We start from the raw sequence: 21,561 nt of genomic DNA, 5'->3' as shown, positions 1-21,561 counted from the left end.
GTTATCACTGGATCATTTTTTCAGTCAACAAATATTTATTGCTCACCTACCAAGTGCCAGGCACTATATTAGATACTAGGGACCCAGCAGTAAATAAATCATGCGCCCTAAAAGGTAAGGAGTGTTGCTCTGATTCAGCTCCCGCAGCAAAGCTCTGCTCTTCATTTCTGCCTACAGAGAGGGATTCCCATTTCAGGCCATTCTTGCGTGCAGTCAGACACACCTGCCCTCCCCCTGCCATTGCACAGCTCCTCTGACGCGAGGGCAGACACAGGAGACCGGTGATCGTCTCTGCTTGAATAAATTACCGCCCCATCATCTTCATGCATAAAACATGGCACAGGAGGCTAGGGCAGCCCAGCACAGCAGCTGCCTTCGGGCCAGTCGTGAGTTAAGGGAAGGAAAGGCAAGACAAGTTACAAGATAAAAGAAGTGAACGGAAGCCTCAAATACTTTTTTTTTTTTTTTTAAGAAAAGTAAAAAAGGGGGGGTGTTATGTTTTCTTTTTCAATTTTATACGTCTGGACTTAACTTCCGTGATCGCTGCAAGACCCTTTTGTTCCCTTGCCATGAGCAGGTTTTAGGCCGCTCTCTTGGGACCATGGTGTTACCTTCGCGATTACACTGGATCAGAAACAGGCCATGGAGGGACAGGATCCGGAGGCGCCAGCTCAACCGTGAGTGTCCCGATGGGTTGTTACCTACTCTCTGCCTTTGTTTTCCACACTTTCCCGCAACACACTCATTTCTTGCCCTCTGCAAATCTTCTCCAATCTTACCCCTTTCCTCCTCTCTTCCACCTTCCTGTGCTCCCTTTTCCAATGGACTTTGGTATTTTTTACCGACTCTCTCTCTTCCTATTTCCTTCCCAGCACTATCCTAATTAGAGGTAACTAGATACATTTTGTTTCAAGTGGTGAGCAAGACAGGGCCACAGGGCCTCTTTTCTTTATTTCTCCAACTAGATGGAAAATACAAATAAATATTTACATTGATCGAGGAGTCATGTGAATTGGAATTTTTGTTTATGACAGTAGGGAAAAAAATGGAACATCTGAATCAAACAGGTTATCAGCAGTGTAGCTAGATAAGGTGAAATTCAAGGATCAGTGAGTCATATTTCCTTTAAACGACCCAATTGTATGCTTCTTAAATTATCAAACTCACAACTGAGTAGACAGGAACTCTAATCAAAAGGGAGTTTTTAGCATTGGAGTAATCTGAGAATGAAAAAGCATTTCAAATGTATGCCAAAACCATTTCTCACGAACAAGTAACAAATTCGTGTGTGTCTGTTCTTAGAGATGTTTATTTATCTCAGATGTCAGCAAATTCAAATGGGTGGAGGGGCTGGGCTGCTGAGAAGACTGAGTGAAAGGTATCTGTTTTCAGGGGTAACGAATAGTTCACTTTCTTCCTGTCTCTGTTGTGAGAAAAATGATAGTGAAACCGCGATGATAAATGACAACTGACATTTGGCCTCAGTATGAGGTAGCAATAGGGAGTGGTAGAGAGTACAGCAAGTGGGAAAATGTGTGTCCCATCATAGTGGGACACCCACCATTCAATGCTATCAAATTGTTTCCATGGGGAATGGGGTACAGGTTGGTAGATTTTCCAATTTTTCAAAAAAAGTGGGCGGATGCGGTAGCTCACGCCTGTAATCCCAGCACTTTGGGAGGCCAAGGCAGGCAGATCACGAGGTCAAGAGATTAAGACCATCCTAGCCAATATGGTGGAACCCTGTCTCCACTAAAAATACAAAAATTATCCAGGCATGGTGGTGGACGCCTGTAATCCCAGATACTGGGGAGGCTGAGGCAGGAGAATCACTTGAACCTGGGAGGCAGAGGTTGCAGTGAGCTGAGATCGTGCCATGGCATTCCAGCCTGGGTAACAAGAGCGAAACTCTGTCTCAAAAAAAAAAAAAAAAAAAACAGCAAGAAATGCTAATTTCTATGTGAAAGCTCTCAAGTTTAAATGTTGGCAGTTTATTCTTTCAATTTTAAATATATAACACCAATGTTCTGAGGCAACGTGTGACAACTGTGGATCACCAGTAGCCAAGCCCTGGTTTATGTGCTAGGTATTGTTCTCATTTGAAGTCCATCACACAGGCCAGGCACGGTGACTCACGCCTGTAATTCCAGCACTTTGGGAGGCTGAGGGGGGCAGATGACCTGAGGTCAGGAGTTCAAGAGCAGCCTGGCCAACGTGGTAAAACCCCATCTCTACTAAAAATACAAAAATTAGCCGGATGGGGTGGTAGATACCTGTAATCCCAACTACTCGAGAGGCTGAGGCTGGAGAATCGCTTGAACCCAAGAGGCAGAGATTACAGTGAGCAGAGATCGTGCCATTGTACTCCAGCCTGGGCGACAAGAGCGAAACTCCATCTGAAAAAAAAATAAAATAAAATAGAAATCCGTCACACAGTGTTCTTTATGCCTAGTTACACGTTGGCAACTCTTCCTTATGTGTTACGAGCCCCTGGTATAGACAGTTAAATTAAGATGAATGAGTGGCTTAGGAACATGTATCCAACATAGTCACAGTCTACTAGTTTCGGAGGCAAGTTGGGCTGGTTGGTTTCCAAATGACAATTCAAAGACAAGGAAATAATTTGCATCAAGCAAAATACTTCCTTTTTTTTGATATAATTGAAGAAGCCATCAGTTTTCTCTGGGCCTTTACTTTCTTGATCATGTTTCTTTTACTTGCGCATACCTTAAACTCGTTTTTGTGAAACTTCATTCTATATCTATAGGAAAATAGTTGTGATCCTACAGTTTTAATACAATACCTCCATTATGGAATCCATCACTGAGAAAAGCTGGATTATGGATCTACATGGTTTCACTAATATGAATGGGAAGTTGGTCTATACTCTTAAAATAAGAATTGTGAGAAAAGCCTGCTTTACTACAGAAATTTCACTTAAATTTTGAGACTAACATCTGAATATTGTGCTGATTTCTGCATGGTTTTAACATGAAATGATATATTAATAGATGTTGAATGTAAGCTCAACATTAAGCAGGCTGGTCCTGAACCTCTTTGGCATAGTGTCTAAGGAGGGAATTCTGATATTCTTCCAGGATGGTCAAGAACCCTGCTGCATGAGAGTCAGTGTGAGTTAGAAATAGGAACAGGATCAAGTGACATTTTTGGAGGGTTGCGTTTTTAACTCACAAAAGACCTGTACCTGTTTGCAGGCAGCAAATTAAAGAAAGTGGAAAGGGAGAAAGAGTGAAGACACCTGCTAACTACAAAATCTAATTGTCATCTTCGCAATAGAACTTCAATTTTGAGCTACTGGAAAGCTTTAGGTGTTTTTGTTTGCTCATTTGTTTGTTTTTGTTTTACTTTTTATTATGAAAATTTTCAAACATTAAGTTGAGAAAATAGTATAATGAATCTTATGTATCTATCACCTAAATTTAACAATTATTAACATGTTGCCATATTTGCTTCATCTAATTTCCTGTTGAAACATTTAAAAATAAATTAGACATTATGACATCTCCACACTAAATATTTTAGTAAGAGCATCTCTAAAATATAAGGACCTTTTTCTACATAACTGTGTAATAAAATTAACAATGATCCCCACATGTTATTTAATACCCAGACCATATTCAAATATCCCCAGGTAAGAACCAATCCTTAATATGCTCTGTATGCCTATAACCCTTAGCAAAATACCTGGCACCTCATCTACTCAATAACCGTCTGGGTTTCATCAAAATTAAACTCATATTAAAGCGATGGATCCCAAAGTCCATCTTCCCTAAGCCTTCCTCACTTCTTCCTTTCACCCCCAGAATCTGTAATTAAATATTTAGATTATTTTCTTTTCTAGTTCATAGCAATGTAGTAAAAATAATAATAATAATAGTCAAATCAAGGTATGAGAACAGTAATATGTTACCCGTCTTAGGGATATTTGAATTTTAAAAGAGACCAAAGGTCACTACAAAGACACACATGTGTGACACTGAGCAGACATTCGGGAGAAGGACCTATCTGGTGTCCTGTAAACCCTGTTAAACTGCTTACCTGTGACCTGCCCAGGTAAAGAGGAGTACAGACAGAGCAACAGCTCCGTGGGTACCTGGGCCTTCTACATGATGACAGCAGGGTCAGGGCAGGGCATGGGAATGAGGGGCGGGCACAGATAACTGAGTGCCCTGAGAGCCTTTCTTTCCTTTAAAGTCTGCTACAGTTGGGGTGGGGGATTAAAGGAAAGAAACCCTAAAAAGTATATAAGCTTTGACAACTGGGAGATTTGGCTTCAAATCCTGTTTCTACAACTTCTTAGCTGTTGGCCTGTGGGCAATTTATTCCATCTCCCTGAGTGCCCACTTCCTCAACCTAAAAATGCTTATTATAATAATACCAACCTCCCAGTGTCATTGGGGGGGGATTAAAAGACATAAAATATGTCAAGTGCCTAGCACAGTTCCTGGCAATGTAGCTATTGGGAGCTGAGGGCCTAAAAATAGTAATAGTGGCATTTGAGGCAGTATGAAGGGCTTACCATTGCCACCTGCACATTTTTTCACAAAATAATTGGAGAAATGTCATACTGGAGAAGGTATCCCCATCTTCCTCAGCCACGCACCCCACCCTCACATTCAGCTGGCTTGCACCACACCACATAGGAGGCAACACAGATACACTAGGGAAAAACCAATCTTGGCCTGTAGGGGTGTGACTCCTGTTCTTCTGGGAAAATGGAGTGTTTGCCCCTACAGAGGATCTCCAGGCTGTTTTCAGTACAAGTAAATGCAACCAGATGACAGAGCCCATTTGGAACTTATTGTTTTACCTCTTTAAAAAGTTGAACTCTGGCCTGGTGTGGTGGCTTACACCTGTAATCCCAATGCTTTGGGAGGCTGAGGTGGGAGGATCACTTGAGGCCAAGAATTAGAGACCAGCCTGGCAACACAGCAAGATCCTGTCTCTATAAACAATTTTTTCTTTTTAAGTTAGTGGGCATAGTGGTGTGTGCCTATAATCCCAGCTACTCAGGAGGCTGAGGCAGGAGGATTGATTGAACTCAGGAGTTGGAGGTTACACTGACATGCCTCTGCACTCCAGCCTAGGTGACACAGCAAATGCTGTCTCAAAAAAAAACAAAACAAACAAACAAAAAAAACAACAGTTGAACTCTGTTAGGTAGAGCTTTGATGGAGGTGACCGCTGGTTAGCACTTTTTGTGGACTCCAATCAAAGGAATGGAAATGAGTTTTCTCTGTCCCACTGAAAAGACAACAGTGACAAAGCTGATATGCACTTGAGATTAGGGAATCTGCTGTCTCAGAGATACCACTGGCGACTTCCTCCCAGTGTCAATGTGACTTAATTGTCTTGTTCTGCTTCGCGGGCCGTTCTCCTGACTCAGTGTGATGGCATTCTTAATTGTGACTGAGCAAGGGGACCTGGTCAGGCAGCAGTCTGAATCCCACAGACCATGCCCTGGACTGTGGTTGGGGCTGTGGGACTTCGAAGGAGTGCTTTCCTGTCTGCCACCAACCTGGGTTGACAATTCTACACAGGGAGGTAAGAACTCAGCTGGCTATTCCTCACTGCATGTGCAGCTCTGGAAGGCATTCTGATTCATAGAAAAAGTCTTAGATTTTCTTCTAAATACCACTGTCTTCAGATGAGATCCTGAAGCCAAGATCTCAGGGAGACAGAGGGGCTTGGGATAGGAAGAATATGTGGGCACCTTTCCCAGAGTCCTCCATCTGCACAAGGCTACCCACTCTGCAGATGGCCCCTGCTTGCAGAGAGATCCAGCATCAATTTACAGAGTATCCCAGCTTCCTATCGGCTTTCTGTCCTGGCTTACCTGCTATCTGGCAAGGGTCAGGCCTTGACAACACTCATATTTCTCCCCTGGTCTCCTCCCCTCTGGGATTTTGTACCGGCATGGGGAGGCACTATGGTTGCAGATTGAGCTTTTCAACGTGGATACAAACACCCAAGTGTCCCAGACCACAGCAGAAACCGTGTTGCTGCCTTTTCCAACCTGCTGATTTGGTCTCTTGCTGCTATTCTGACCATCAGAACCGCTACTGACTGACAAATCCCTTGTGCTGCGATTTTTAGGCTTCAGGCTGGGCTTCTCTGCTCTGAAGCGGAGAAGAATATACCAGGCAAATTCCTCTCTCGGTTTCTATTTCCTTTAAGCTACAAGCTTAAAGATTTGAGAGGAGGTCAGTGAGGGGCTTACCCCAAGTACAAAAAAGAAAGAAACCTTTTAGAACGTTCTGTATAATTCATAGGTCACATATTTTCCTGGGTTTCAGTCTAGACACCTGCTAAATTTATCCATTAACAGCCTCATCCCAGACAACAGGCGGCTGGGCCCCACAAGGCCTGGGTTTCTCCCCAGTTCTGAATCTTGTTTACCAGCAGCTCTGCCAATTACAGAGAATGCTACTGCATTTTGTTTTAGGGACCCTAGTGTTTATACTGGCATAAAAATTATTTATATACCTTCAAACATGTTGTTACCTATTTTCTCATCATTCAGAAGAATACTTGCTTCTGTAGAAGGCTTACCCTCCTCCTTCCTGCCTGAATGATTAAATCCATGGGTACAATTGCCAAATGTCCAATTCCAGTTTATACTGTCAAGGAAGAAAAATGATGGGAAACTGGAGAATGGAAGGTACTTTGAATAATTCAAGGAGGTCCGTTGGTTGAGAAAGTGTTCTCTTTGTATGTACATGATCTGGACAGATATTTTAGCTGTCTCCAGCCAAGGATGGACAAAAGAGAGGGTGTGGAGGGAAAAGGAAAGGAGAGGAAGCAGCAGCAAATACAAAGACGCTAATAAACATAAAAAAGAAAATGAAACCAGCAGAGGGATTAGAGAACTCAGAACCTCGAAGCATTCTGAAGTCTGTAATTCTCAGGTTGTTTGTTTGATGAGGGATCTAAAGAGCCCAAAAGTTAATCACTAGAATGATAACTTGGTCTCTGGTTAGTAGCAGAAAATTACCAGAATAGCAAATTTTCTCAGAAGCATTAAGCTAGTGTATCAAGTTGGGGGTAAGGAGGATCTTAGGGAATGGAAAGCATCTTGAAATATGTTAGCCTAGATTCAACCCACTATGTGAGTACCAGTTTTTCCTCTGAAATAGCAAGATCCAAGAAATTGTTTCATTGTGTAAGAACATGTTAATTATATACACACACCTTACCCCCTCCTACCCTCCCTACACAGTTGTCAAAACTGTAAACTTGGGCAATAGCACTGAAAAATATGTCTTGATTTTGTTTTCATCTGATACAAACCTAATATACCCATGTTGTATAAAAATCAAACAATATAGAAACATACAACAGAGAGAAAGTCATCTAGAATTCCCAGCCCTTACCCCATGCATCATAGCACTCCCATTTCTTTTGTAAAATATGCTAAATATATATACATATAACCTTTTTGTATAGTTTTTGTTTTAAAATGTTATCAATTCTCTATACATTCAAAAATAAAATTAAATAAACAAGTATGAGAAAAAATGCAAATTGAATGCAAACAGAAACCAATGAACTATATTTCAAATGAATAGCACAACTACATGGAAGAAAATGAAAATAATTAATCCAAGTAACATTTGAACACAATACTTTGGCTAAATATCCTCAGTCAAAAAGCAAAAAAAAAATAAAGTCATAAAAATAATCTTAAACTCTGTTTAGCAGATTTGCTTTTTGTAGACCACAGTTATAACAATTCTAAAACTATTTTGTGTATTACAGAATTAAGCAAACAAGTACCTACATGATGTGTTGGGAGCCAGAGTTCTCACTGTGGGAGAAGGCAGATACAAATATAAAATGAGTGAAGACGAAAAAGAATCCTATTTGTTGCCTTGGAATTAGAATAATCTAGATAGACAGATAGACACAGATATTTCCTAGCTCTGTCCACTAAAAGGATCTAGAAGGAGTAATACCCAATAGCAATGAGCGACCTAGTACCCAGATCTTGGTTTTTGAATATAAGTCACACCAAAAGGAATGAGGGCCCATTGGAAAAATTCTGATCCCAGGGCTGCAGCAGTTAAATTACAAGATTAGGCTGAAACACCTTGTGCCAGAAAATAAAGAAGTGCTCAAAAAAAAAAAAAAAAAAAACAACAAAAGGAAATCTGTCAAAAGGATTGGGGAGCTGCCTTGGAGGGGCTTCTACTGGCAAAACTGGGACAATGTGAGCATCAAATGAACAATGATGTTAATAGATTATAGCCCATTAAGTTAAATATCCATTTTTAAACATTAAAAATAAGAGCTAAAACCTAAAACTTTTTTTTTTGAGATGGGGTCTCATTGTGTCACCCAGGCATGTGGCGCCATCACGGTTCACTGGAGCCTCACTGCAGCCTCGAACCTCTGGGCTCAAGCCATCTTCCCACCTCAGCCTCCCAAGTAGCTGGGACCACAGGAATGTGCCACCATGCCCAGCTAATTTTTTGTAGAGACAGGGTCTTGCTCTGTTGCCCAGGCAGGTCTTGAACTTGTGGGCTCAAGCAATTTTCCCATCTTGGCCTCCCAAAGTGCTGAGCTAAATATGTTTTTAAATGGGATCAGAATAATACCACGTTTTACAACTTACTGTTTCATTTCACAACATAACTTGGGTACCTTTTTATATCAATAGAAATAAATTTCTTCAGACAGGATCCATATACCCAAATCCAAATGAAAGCTTGTAGAGTTTGAGACACTTTAAGTGCATCTAATGTGATACACTTAAATATTAAAAAATGATTATAATTGTAAAGTGGATTGTATTGGTTGGGAATTGAACCATCCATGTACTTACTTATGGAGGCTGGACATCTGTGACTCTCCAGTCATGCTGTGTTGCTCTTTCTGTTTCTAGTTGGAAACTGGGCTATTTTAAAGGTCAGGGTAATCGGGAGAAGGTATGCATATCTATCTTCAAAAACCTATGCCTCACACAGTCTTTGAAGGGGAGATCTTTTCATACTCCACCAAACAGAGGGTGATTTGGAAACAAGACCATTTCCAATCCCATCAAGGGTTGGCTCTAGGGGTGCCTGGTTTCTGAGACATCAGAGAGGTTCTTGTGCTTGGGAGCAGGTGGCTTAGTTCTTACCTCCATTACAGGGTGGGATGGAAAGAGGCAGGCAAAGCCTGAGCCAGCAGCAAGAACCAGGCAATATCAAGAAAAACGGAGACTGAGATACTTGCTAACACTTTGAATTGCTGCTGCCCAAAGCTTGTTCCCTGAGGTTTGTTACAAATTGAGTGAAATTAATCCAATCCTTCCATTTTCAAGCAAGTAAAAAAAAAAACGCCATAAAGGATTCGCTTGCTGATACTGCATCAAAGGGAGGACAGTAAATTCATGTAAGTGGGTCAGCAAAGAACCCCAAGAGCTCTTCCCCTCTGTACCAAGGGGAAACTTTACTCCTATTAGGATGGTTTGAAGGGGAGAGGGAGAGTACTCTTGAACGCATGAGAGAGTATGAAAGCAAGTGTATGGGTCTACAAGCAACCCTCTAAATGGCATAGGTGGTGAAGAAAATGCATTAGATGTATTTTTAAATGTTTTCTAACATTTTATTATTAATACATTTCATATATAGAAAAGTTGAAATAATTATACAGTGAATATCCATGTAACTACCACCTACATCACATACCTAACTATATATCTCTCTATAAATCCTTTAATAAATCTTTTTAATGCTGTCTAAATAATAGACATCTGTATACTTTATTCTAAACACTCCAACATATATATCAATCTTTGTTAATAGTTTAAAAAAATTTAGTCATGTTTATTGAGGTATAATTACATAGAGTACAGCATACTTTTTAAGTGTGCAGTCCTATGGGTCTTGACAAACACTTACAGTCGTGTAACCACTACAACAATGAAGATATAGAAGAGTTCCATCACCCCAGGCATTCCTTCATGCCCATTTGGAGTCAATCCCTTTCCCCAGCCCTTGTCAACCAGTGATCTGTTTTCTGTCCTTATCATTTTGGCTTGTCCAGAATGTTTCATAAGCTGGGTACGGTGGCACATGCCTAAAGTCCCAGGTACTCGGGAGGATGGCTTGAGCCCAGGAGTTCTGGGGTATAGTGTGCTCTACTGACTGGGTGTCTGCACTAAGTTTAATATCAGTATGGTGACCTCTTGGGAGTGAGGGACCACCAGGTTGCCTAAAGAGGGGTGAAACGGCCCAGGTCGAAAACAGAGCAGGTAAAAACTCCTATGTTGATCAGTAGTGGGATCCTGCTTGTGAATAGCCACTGCACTCCAGCTTAGGCAAGTGCAATAGCAAGACCCCGGCGCCGGACGCAGTGGCTCACGTCTGTAATCCCAACACTTTGGGAGGTCAAGGCGGGTGGATCGCCTGAGGTCAGGGGTTCATGACCAGCCTGACCAACATGGAGAAACCCCGCCTCTACTAAAATACAGAATTAGCTGGGCATTGTGGTATATGCCTGTAATCCCAGCTACTTAGGAGGCTGAGGCATGAGAATCGCTTGAACCCAAGAGGCAGAGGTTGCAGTGAGCTGAGATCACGCCAATGCACTCCAGCCTGGGCAACAAGAGTGAAACTCCATCTCAAAAAAAGAAAGAAAGAAAGAAAGAAAACCAACAAGACCCCATCTAAAAAAAAAAAAAACAGAATATCTCATAAACGGAATCATACAGTATGTAGCCTTTTGAGTCTTGCTTCTTGCACTTAACATGATACATTTGAGATTCATCGACGATGCTGCATGCACATTTGTTCCTCTTCGTTGCTGAGTAGTATCCCATTATTGGATGTATTCTTATACAGTATAGTTATTTGCAAGTGGTAAGATCTCTAATCACCAAAAAGCATGAGTAAACATGGTCATCAGAGGGGACAACCCCCGAGTTCTGGGGCACCCCAATTCTATCCATAGCTCTGGTCCTCTCTCAGGGGAAGCTCTGAGCAAACGAGGGACTCTGAACCCTCTGAGTCCCACTTCATCTCATCTGTATCCTGGGAATATCATCAGTGGCAACTACGCAGGGGTAGTTTATTTAATAAGCAGTAAATGATTATGATTCACAATGTATTAGGCCAGTCATCAACCCTACTTTTTCTTTGACATTGTATATGATTATACAACCTGTACACAAAAACAGAGATCTTTTCCCCCCATTTAAGACCTGAGCCAGGATGACACAGACAAGCAGAGGCAGGAGGATACAGAAGAACAAGGATAGGAAAAAGGGGAGAGACACTATAGCAGAGGCTGTAATGGTTCTGTCAAGCTAAGACCCAGTTGTGGAGGAACCAGGAGTCCCACTAAGTTTGAAGAGCTTTCTGGCTGTCTGGTTCTCCCACTCCATTTTCTTTCCCTACCTTGAGTTAAAAGTCTGTATTTTCAATCTAAGACAATAATATCCTGCACACAGAAGGAAAAGAATTAAAGAATATCTTGATCTCTTAAGAAAAGCATATAGTTTGACTTCATGTTTTTAACCCAGCTTTTAACTGAGTAACCCAGACATCGTTATAATTCCCTCAAAGGACCAAAAAAAAAAAAAAATCAATTTTCTTCTATTTCCCCACAACAGTTAAAAAATGAAGATGTCTGGATTTTTTTTTTTTTTTTTTTTTTAAGATGAGAAGCATAATCTTCAGGGTAAGGTTATATATATTTTTTTCCTTTGCCCTCACTCCCAATGCTGTCTCTATTTCTGTCATCTGAGAAGGTGATGTGGGGCACGGAGGGTCCCAGCTCAGGGTATGGGACTTGTTGCCTGGTCTTGCCCCTGCTCATCTGTGAGGCATCACTCAGACCACTCACTGTCTCAGTACAGTCAATACATGAACATTCCTTTGTGTCCAGGCCACAGTTCGTTCTTGGTTTCCTATCCACCCCTTTTCTCATTACGTTTTTTTTAGACAGAGTCTTGCTCTGTCACCAGGCTGGAGTGCAGTGGCATGATCTCCGCTCACTGCAACCTCCACCTCCCGAGTTCAAGCCATTCTCTTGACTCAGCCTCCCAAGTACTTGGGACCACAAGCGTGTGCCACCATGCCCAGCTAATTTTTTGTATTTTTAGTAGAGACGGGGTTTCACCATGGTGACCAGGATGTTCTTGATCTCTTGACTTCAACATCTGCCTGCCTCAGCCTCCCAAAGTGCTAGGATTACAAGCGTGAGTCACTGCACCTGGCCCTCATTTCTTTGAGGGCAATCTCTCCTAACACTCTGCTGCCTCCAGTTGTACTGATCAATGGTGTCTTCTCTCAGTCTTAAAAGCACAATTCTCAGGGCCTTTCCTTACCTTATCCTACATCAAATCAGATCCACTCTCCCCCCATACTTTCCCACCCTAGTGTGGACTGCATGAAGGGCCCAATGTCAGCCTGATAAAATTGATTAAAACTTCACATGCTTAAGGGTGGAAGTGATTTCACATATTATCTCATTGGAGACCCACAACTACCCTGTAGAGCTAGAAGAATCTGTACTATCTCTGCCCCCCCCCCCATTTGTTTCTTGTACGGAAACTGAAGCTCAGAGAGAAAGGAGTAATAAATCTGTCATTTATTGGGGGCTATATTAGTATTGTGTCCAGAATTGGTGGGTTCTTGGTCTCACTGACTTCAACAATGAAGCCACGGACCCTCGCAGTGTTACAGTGTGCCTGGAGTTTGTTCCTTCAGACATTCAGATGTGTCTGGAGCTTTTTCCTTCTGGTAGGTTCATAGTCTTGCCCTCAAGAGTGAAGCTGCAGACTTTCGTGGTGAGTATTACAGCTCTTAAAGGCAGTGCGTCTAGGAATTGTTTGTTCTTCCTGGTGCGTTTGTGGTCTCGCTGGTTTCAGAAGTGAAGCTGCAGACCTTCGTGGTGAGTGTTACAGCTGACAAAAGCAGCATGAACCCAAAAAGTGAGCAGCAGTAAGATTTATTGCAAAAAGCGAAATAATAAAGATCCCGAAGTGCAGAACGGGACTGGAGCGGGTTGCCGCTGGCTGGTCCTGGCAGCCTGCTTTTATTCCCTTATCTGGCCCCACCCACATCCTGCTGATTGGTCCATTTACAATCCTTGAGCTAGACAGAGTCACAGAGTGCTAGTTAGCTAGATACAGAGTACCAACTGGTGTATTCACAAATCTTGAGCTAGACACAGAGTACTGATTGGTGTATTTACAAACCCTGAGCTAGACACAGAGTGCTGATTGGTGCATATATGATCCTCCGCTAGATATAAAAGTTCAAGTCCCCATCCAGTTCAGGAGCCCAGCTGGCTTCACCCAGTGGATTCTGCATCAGGGCTGCAGGTGGAGCTGCCTGCCAGTCCGGAGCCCTGCCTGCACTTCTCAGCCCTTGGGCTGTCAATGGGACCGGGCACCACGGAGCAGGGGGCGGCGCCCGCCCGTAAGGGAGGCTCAGGCCGCGCGGGAGCCCACCGCAGGGGGAGGAGCTCAGACATGGCTGGCTGTAGGTCCCGAGCCCTGCCCCACCTGGAGGCAGCTAAGACCCAGCCGGAATTTGAGTGCGAAGCCGGCGAGCTGGCACTGCTGGGGGACCCGGCGCAACCTCTACAACTGCTGGCCCCAGTGCTAAGCCCCACACTGCCCTGGGCCGGCGGTGCCGGCTGGCCGTTCAGTGTGTGGGGCCCGCCGAGCTCGCGCCACCGCCCACCGGAACTCACACCGGCCGGCGAGCGCAGCCGCGGTTCCCACCCGCGCCTCTCCCTCCACACCTCCCCGCAAGCAGAGGGAGGAGGCTCCCGTCTCAGCCATCCTAGAGAGGGGTTCCCATGGTGCCATGGCGGGCTGAAGGGCTCAAGTGCTGCCAGAGTGGACGCCGAGGGCAGAGGCCGAGGAGGCACTGAGAGTGAGGGCTGCTAGCACATTGTCACCTCTCAGTTATCAGGCATTGTGCCAGCTCCCCTACTGGGCATTATCTCAATCCTCAGTCCAACCCTATAAGGTTGGTAATTGTATCCATTTTGCAAGTGAGGAAGTTGAGGCTCAGAGAAGTTAAAGGACTTATTAAAAATCACAGGCCACAGTGTGGCAGAACAGAGCCAACATTCAGACACTTGTGTACAAGTCCAGAGTGGGTTTTCACTGCTGGAACTAGGACTCAAGCTCCAATCAATCAACTTCTAATTTTATGGTTCTTCCAGTGGCCACGCTGTCTAATCAGAAAATGCACCCTACAGTCTCTCCCCGAATCTCAAAACATGGGCCCGGTTGAAATGCACACAGCTCTGGGAGTCTGCTAGAGGCAGAACAAGGGCTGGCGATGTCTGAGGGCAGCTAAGGAGATATTTGGAAATCTATTGGAAACCGCATCTTCCTATGCTGTGCTGAATGTCCAGGTATCACCGAATATTCAAATCTCTACAGAATGCCTACCTTGAGTCCCTGCATTCTTTTTTATGCAGGACGAGGGTGGTAGGGGCCACTCAGAAAGAAATCTGAACACGCAGAACCCTTGGACTTAGAGCTGGTGGGGGTCGTAGGCAGCCAGCCCACTTCCAGCGGACGGTGCCCACTACCCTTTCTTTTCAGAACCGAGCCAAGAAGGATGGCTCAGCGGCCCGACTGGAGCACCTCTGCCCTCCTCGGCTGCTGGGTGTGTCTCCAGGGATTCCTGTCCACGGAACTTGCCTCTTCCCTCTTGTTCAGTCGGTTTCCCAACCTGGGGGTGTCTGCGGATCACGGTATTTGAGAGGCTGGGCTGAGGTGGAGAAGAGGGTTGGGCAGGAGCACCTAAGTCGCTCAAGGATTTGGTGACTCATATCCAGGGAGGGGGGCCCTCTTTCTCCCCAGCATTTGGGCTGTTCCCGAATGTTCCCGCCCAAGGCTGTTCCCACGCTTAGCGGAGGATGCCCCTGTCATCCCCCAAGGTGCCTGTTCAGAGTGTGCCAGCTACAGCATGGCCACCACGAGGCCGGTTATGTATTTATTTCCTGGCAGAACTGAACCCCAAACGCTTTTCCTTCTCTGCTGTGCATGAAAGAAACAGAAACCGCTGCACAGCATGTCTATATTTAGACCCTGGGCCCTGACCCTCCCACAGAGGTCAGCTTGTAGACTTTTCTTTCGGAGCCTGGGGATGGGTTTGTACTTCATCCTCGAGCGCCTCCCCCTGGGAACCCGCAGAGGGCTGGGTGGCTCTGCAGTCCTGTGTGCTAAGTGCTTTTCTTCGCTTCTCGGTGCTTGGGCCATCTTGTAAGCAAAAGTAGGTGAATTGAATCCACCCCTACGCGATTGTCGTTTGCATTAAGATAATGCACGTGGAAATATTTTGTGAGCTATGCAGTATCACCCAAATTATTTTTTATTATTATTTTAAAAATAGAATGCATCAGCAAGTTCTTTATGAGCTTACTTTTTTGTTTTAACATTTGGAAATTGGAACAGCTACTTATAGGAGACTTGCAGATCCCAGAATGTGCCGTTTACCTCAGTGGTTTCTTTTGCACTTGCTGTGTCAGGAGTTTTGAGGCCGGTGATGTCAGCAAATCAGCAAACAGACTCACACCTGAGCAGCCCGGGAGTAGTCTAGGGCCTGTGGAGCAAGCCAGAGTGGCCTCTTCTCAGCCTCCTCTCCACTGGAGAGCACTTGAGTTATTATTTGTTTCTTCCAGACCTCAGCCTCTTATCTCCTGCCAACTTCCTTTCAGAGGCATTCGTGCTGTATGCCCCAAGATTTTCCTCTGTTTACCTTCTTTAAAGTTGGCGTGGTCTTGAATTTTAGACCACCGTAATCTCCCTTTGACAGTGAATGTTCACAAATTCAAAGAAATTGCAGGATTCATATTCTGAAATTAATATAAATGATTTCTTTATGAGTACACATAAAACTCCTTTCTCTTAAAATATACAGAAAAAGAAAAATGTACAGCTGCTCAGGGTAACAAAGTATTGCCTTCTAGAAATTCTCAGGCTTCTTGTCTTTAAGGATAAACATGAAGCATTTCTAGTTAGTGTCTCCGTTGTTTGCATATTGAGCTTCCAAAATGCTTTAGAAGGTTCATCTTTTCAATCCGCCCTTCACAGTCCTTTATTTTTCATTTGCTAAGCAGAGGTAAACTTGAAACCATCTCTATGTGACTTATCATAAATCCCAGTTAGTGAGACCTCAAATAATGAGCTTGACTCTCATTTATACACGTGACAAAATGTATACCTAAATAAATATCTAATAAAAGCTCCCTAATAGCAAAATACCATGAAGAGAAGCAATTTTCCTCTCTTTTTTTTTAACATGATGGCTCTAATTAATCATACAGTACAGAAAAATAAGAAACCTTTTATGTAGCAGCTTTTAGTGGTTTTGTTCATTCTTTAGTTTCCATCTGTGAGTAGCATTCATTTATAAACCTGTCTTGCTGAGCACAATGCTTTTAAAAATGACTTGCTTGTGACTCAAAAACAAAAAACCCAACAATCTTTGTAACTTTTAATCTCATGCAATTTCTTCAGTTTCTTTTGTTGGTGAATACACGTACAATTTGGTTTTGAAATACCATGTATCAAAGCACAAACAAATCATCCCTTGGAGTCGTGAAGAAGCTCATCCATGTATCACAGTGTTCTGGTCAAGCCCATATTTCAGTGTCTCCTACAGCTCTGATTCTTGACCTCTAAGAAAACCCACACTCTCACTCTTCCTGAACAGTTGCTCACTAGAGGACTAAGTGAAGGGAAAGATTGCTCCTTAAAGTGAAAAAACAATGCTTTCCAAAGCCGTGTTGAATACGCATATTCATCATATCACAGGAAGTTTTTCTTTTAAACCTAATGTGCATTTTCTTTAATTTGTATGGTTTTCTCAAGTTCAACATTCAGTTTTCGTTTTAATCAGTTATATTCTAAAAACAATGAATTTTTTTCTCCTTAGAAATTCAGTTTAAATTAAAAAGAACTTTTGTTTTTCCCTTCTTTTAAGGCACAAATAGTGCTGGGAGGGGACGAGGGTAAACTTCTTTATCTGTCCCTGTCATTTTTTTTTTAAAGGTTCTGTTGCTTATATACTTCTAACCCTAAAAAAGCCTTGTCATGCACCCAGTCTTCCCCTAGCTCTGGGCTTCCAGAGCACTGTTATTCAACAGAGAGTTTCTATGAAAATCCAAAGTACTATCTCCAAATAGCAGAAACCTTAACATAACCACAGGCTCTTATTGGAATTTGTCTGGAAGAATCCTAAAGCTAAATAAATAGAAGCTTCTAAATTACCTTGTCCCCCCCTTGACTAGATCAAATTCTTAGAACTCCTGCCACCCACATGTACACCAGGACCTGTGGGTGGGAGCGGGCGTGAGGCAGAGAGGGCTTCCTGTTACCATTAAATGAATAAAGAGACCTCTACATATCAACTGTGGCCTCTCTTTTTTTCTTGACTTTTTCCGTCCATTTAGTGTGAGTATTTGAAGGTTAAACTGAGCATGGCCCCACATGTCTGATTGCTCACCCATCGACATACAACCTGAAGTCACAAATTTGGCTTCAGAGAATATTGTGGAGCTGAAAGGATGGCAACTTCAATTTTCAATAAATAACTAGAAAGAGAGAAAATAGCTTTCCAAGTCATCAAAGAAAACCCATGGTGAGAAGGATATCAATGGATTAAAACAGGCATAAAGAGGAAACTGAAGGCAAAGTATTGACAAAATCTAGAAATGATTATCAGCTTCAGCTAAGTCCCATACTCACCTGCCCGTGGACAGAGTAGGGAAGCAGCAGTTACAAGTTATGAGAAACAGCGCTGCAGTATTGTCGGGGGGCAAGGTGAGGGTTTTTCTTCCTCTTTGAGGGTCAGTTGTCAGTCTGGGGCCACACTGCTTCCAAAAGGACACAGAACTGTAAACCTTTAACAATGGTTTAAAAATCTGACTGCTCCTGCTCTGTTGCCTGCCACAGCTGCCTGAGCCCGAGTGGTTCACTGCACTATGAAGACAGACTCCAGATGCTGAGAACTAGGCCTCCAATCCCAGATGCCAGGTCCAGCAAAGGCTCCATGGTTCTGGCCTATGGTGGAGGCCTGGACACCTCCTGCATCCTCGTGTGGATGAAGGAACAAGGCTATGATGCCATTGCCTACCTGGCCAACGCTGGCCAGAAGGAAGACTTCGAGGAAGCCAGGAAGGCGGCACTGAAACTTGTGGCCAAAATGGTGTTCATTGAGGATGTCATCAGGGAGTTTGTGGAGGAGTTCATCTGGCCGGCCATCCAGTCCAGCACACCGTGTGAGGACTGCTACCTCCTGGGCACCTCTCTCGCCAGGTCCTGCTTTGCCAGCAAACAAGTGGAAATCGTCCAGCGGGAGAGGGTGCCCACGGCACCACGGGTAAGGGGAATGATTAGGTCCAATTTGAGCTCACCTGGTACTCGCTGGCCCCCTCCAGATAAAGGTCATTGCACCCTGGAGGATGCCCGAGTTCTATAACCAGTTCAAGGGCAGTAATGAGCTGATGGAATACGCAAAGCAACACGGGATTCCCATTCCCGTCACTCCCAAGAATCCGTGGAGCATGGACGAGAACCTCATGCACATCAGCTAGGAGGCTGGAATCCTAGAGAACCCCAAGAACCAAGTGCCTCCAGGTCTCTACACGAAGACCCAGGAACCGGCCAAAGCCCTCAACACCCCTGACATCCTCGAGAACGAATTTTAAAAAGGGTCCCTGTGAAGGGACCAGCGTAAAGGGTCCCCGTGAAGGTGACCAACGTCAAGGATGGTTCCACCCACCAGACCTCCTTGGAGTTCTTCATGTACCTGAACGAAGTCGCGGGCAAGCACGGTGTGGGAAGGACTGACATCATGGAGAACCGCTTCACTGGAAGTCCCGAGGTATCTATGAGACCCCAGCAGGCACCATCCTTTACCACACTCATTTAGACATCGAGGCCTTCACCATGGACCAGGCGGGAGGTGCGCAAAATCAAACAAGGCCTGGGCTTGAAATTTGCTGAGCTTGAAATTTGCCGGTTTCCAGCACAGCCCTGAGTGTGAATTTGTCCGCCACTGCATCGCCAAGTCCTAGGACAGAGTGTCAGGGAAAGCGCAGGTGTCCGTCCTCAAGGGCCAGGTGTACATCCTTAGCCGGGAGTCCCCACTGTCTCCCTACAATGAGGAGCTGGTGAGCATGAACGTGCAGGGTGATTATGAGCCAATTGATTCCACCGGGTTCATCAACGTCAATTCCCTCAGGCTGAAGGAGTATCATTGCCTCCAGAGCAAGGTCACTGCCAAATAGACCCCTGTACAATGAGGAGCTGGGGCCTCCTCACTTTGCAGATACCCCAAGTACAGGCGCTAACTGTTGTGATAATTTGTAATTGTGACTTGTTCTTCCCGGCTGGCAGCGTAGTGGGGCTACCAGGCCCCAGCTTTGTTCCCTAGTCCCCTGAAGCCTGCAAACATCGTCATTGAAGGGAAGGGTGGGGGGCAGCTGCGGTGGGTAGCTATAAAATGACAATGAAAAGATACACTATTAAAAAATTGCTCTGAAAATGAGTCTACTGGGCAGTGACATTCACATTTCTGAAATTAATGCATACTCTATTTGCATTTTCTCTTTTTCCTGTCATCACCTTTCTTTGTCAATTAGTAAATAAATCCCTAAAGCTTATAAATATTATTTTGGGCTAGCCATGGTTGCACCATCATGCCTGTAATCCCAAAACTTTGGGAGGTAGTGGGGAGAGGACTGCTTGAGCCCATGAGTTCAAGTCCAGCCTGGACAACACAGTGGGACTCTATCTCTACAAAAAAATCAAAAACGTAGCTGGGTGTGGTGGCACACACCTGTAGTCTAGCTACTTAGGAGGCTGAGGTGGGAGGATGGTTTAAGCCCAGGAGTTTGAGGCTGCAGTGAGCTGTGAACACACCCCACTCCAGCCTGGGTGACAGAACAAGGCCCTGTCTAAAAAAAAAAAAGAAAAAAGAAAAAAAAGAAGGTACCACATTAGTTATATGTGTTATGTTAAAAAGAAATATTTGTCCTTATGAATTAATGATTAAGCAAACTGTATATCATACAATGAGATATGACTCAGCAATAAAAACAAATGAACTGATGCATGCAATCACATGGATTATTCTCAATGCATTATCCTAAGTGAAAGAAGCCAGACTCAAAAGGCTACATACTGTATGATACCACTCATAAGAGAGTCTGGAAAAGACAAAACTATTAGGACAGAAAGCAAATCATTGGTTGCCAAGGGCTGACTACTGAAGCATAAGGAAACTTTTTTCATATGATGTAACTCTTCTGTATCTTGATTGTGGTGGTGGTTACACTACTGTATACATTTGTTACAACTTGTAGAACTATGCACTAAAAAGGGTTAATTTTACTCCATGAAATTATACCTAAAAACAAGTGTATCTAATTCCATCAAATTGATAGGTTCATTTCTACGTAGTTACAGACCTTTTTTTTTTAAGTTTAATATTTATCTTTCCCCTGGCACCAACTTTCTCTTGGTATAAACCAATTACTTGATCTGAAGCATTAAGGAATTTAGGATTGTTTCATGTAATAGGGTAGATTTCAATCTGGTCTCTCACTGACTCAGACCATAGACAAACTCCTCAGCTAAATGTTGGGACCCTCCACAGTCTTGCCACGTTTGCCACAACTTTAATTTCCTTTTTAAAAAAATTTTTTTTAATTTTTTTAATTCTATAGGTTTTCTTGGGAACAGGCGGGATTTGGTTACGTAAGTAAGTTCTTTAGTGGTGATTTGTGAGATTTTGACTCATCAATCGAGGAGTATACACTGAACCCAATTTGTAGTCTTTTATCCCTCAACCCCTTCCCACCTTTCCCTCTGAGTCCCCAAAGTTCTTTGTGTCTTTCTTATGCCTTTGCATCTTCATAGCTTAGCTTCCACTTATGAGTGAGAACATACAATGTTTGGTTTTCCATTCCTGAGTTACTTCACTTAGAACGATAGTCTCCAATCTCCCCCAGGTCCCTGTGAATGCCATTAAGTCATTCCTTTCTATAGCTGAGTAGTAGTCATCATGTATGTATACCACAATTTCTTTATCCACTCATTGATCGATGGGCATTTGGGTGCCACAGCCTTAATTTCTATAGTCCCCTTGCATGATCCTTCTTCTTAAACAGAGCTGGTCTCCTCACTGCCTCTAGCACTCAAAGCTCATACCTTTTTTCATGTAGTCACCCTGTCCAGAAATGCATTCCTCTCCCTTTCTTCTTCCTCCTCCTCATCTCACTTCTATCATCAATAAATACTCACGAAATGAGCACTGTCCTATATGCAAAGGAAACAAAGATTAAACTAGCTGGACACAGTGGCTCACACCTGTAATCCCAGTACTTTGGGAGGCCAAGGCGGGTGGATCACCTGAGGTCAGGAATTCGAGACCAGCCCGGCCAACATAATGGAATCCCATCTCTACTAAAAATACAAAAAAAGTAGCCAGGCATGGTAGTGGGCACCTGTAATCCCAACTACTTGGGAGGCTGAGGCAGGAGAATCGCTTGAACCCAGGAGGCGGAGGTTGCTGTGAG

The 21,561-nt window shown here is 43.7% G+C and overlaps 1 protein-coding gene and 1 long non-coding RNA gene across 4 annotated transcripts in view; one reads left to right on the top strand and one right to left on the bottom strand.

The window, feature by feature from the left end:
- The first annotated feature begins 244 nt into the window (after positions 1-244).
- Positions 245-21,561, top strand: part of RIPOR2 (RHO family interacting cell polarization regulator 2) — a 247,534-nt gene continuing 226,217 nt past the window's right edge. Inside the window, exon 1 of one of the 2 annotated variants that reach the window (XM_033216406.1) lies at positions 245-677. In XM_033216406.1, coding sequence (XP_033072297.1) covers positions 602-677 — 76 coding nt within the window. In that variant the 5' untranslated portion in view covers positions 245-601. The remainder of the gene's footprint in view (positions 678-21,561) is intronic. The other variant, XM_033216402.1, reaches the window with a different exon arrangement.
- LOC117086815 lies at positions 13,325-21,545 on the bottom strand. Of its 2 annotated transcripts, XR_004438584.1 has the most exons (4): positions 21,490-21,545; positions 21,194-21,301; positions 17,726-19,477; positions 13,325-15,831 (listed from the first exon to the last, which is right to left on the bottom strand). It is a non-coding gene; the product is annotated as an uncharacterized LOC117086815 (long non-coding RNA). The 2 variants fall into 2 exon arrangements; XR_004438583.1 differs by lacking the exon at positions 21,490-21,545 and having other exon boundaries at positions 21,194-21,419.

The sequence above is a fragment of the Trachypithecus francoisi genome, unplaced genomic scaffold (genome assembly GCF_009764315.1).
Source record: "Trachypithecus francoisi isolate TF-2019V2 unplaced genomic scaffold, Tfra_2.0 Lachesis_group10, whole genome shotgun sequence".
In the NCBI taxonomy this organism is placed as follows: Eukaryota; Metazoa; Chordata; class Mammalia; order Primates; family Cercopithecidae; genus Trachypithecus; species Trachypithecus francoisi.
The sequence above is the reverse complement of the archived record's forward strand: the minus strand, read 5'-3'. Positions and strand labels throughout refer to the sequence as shown.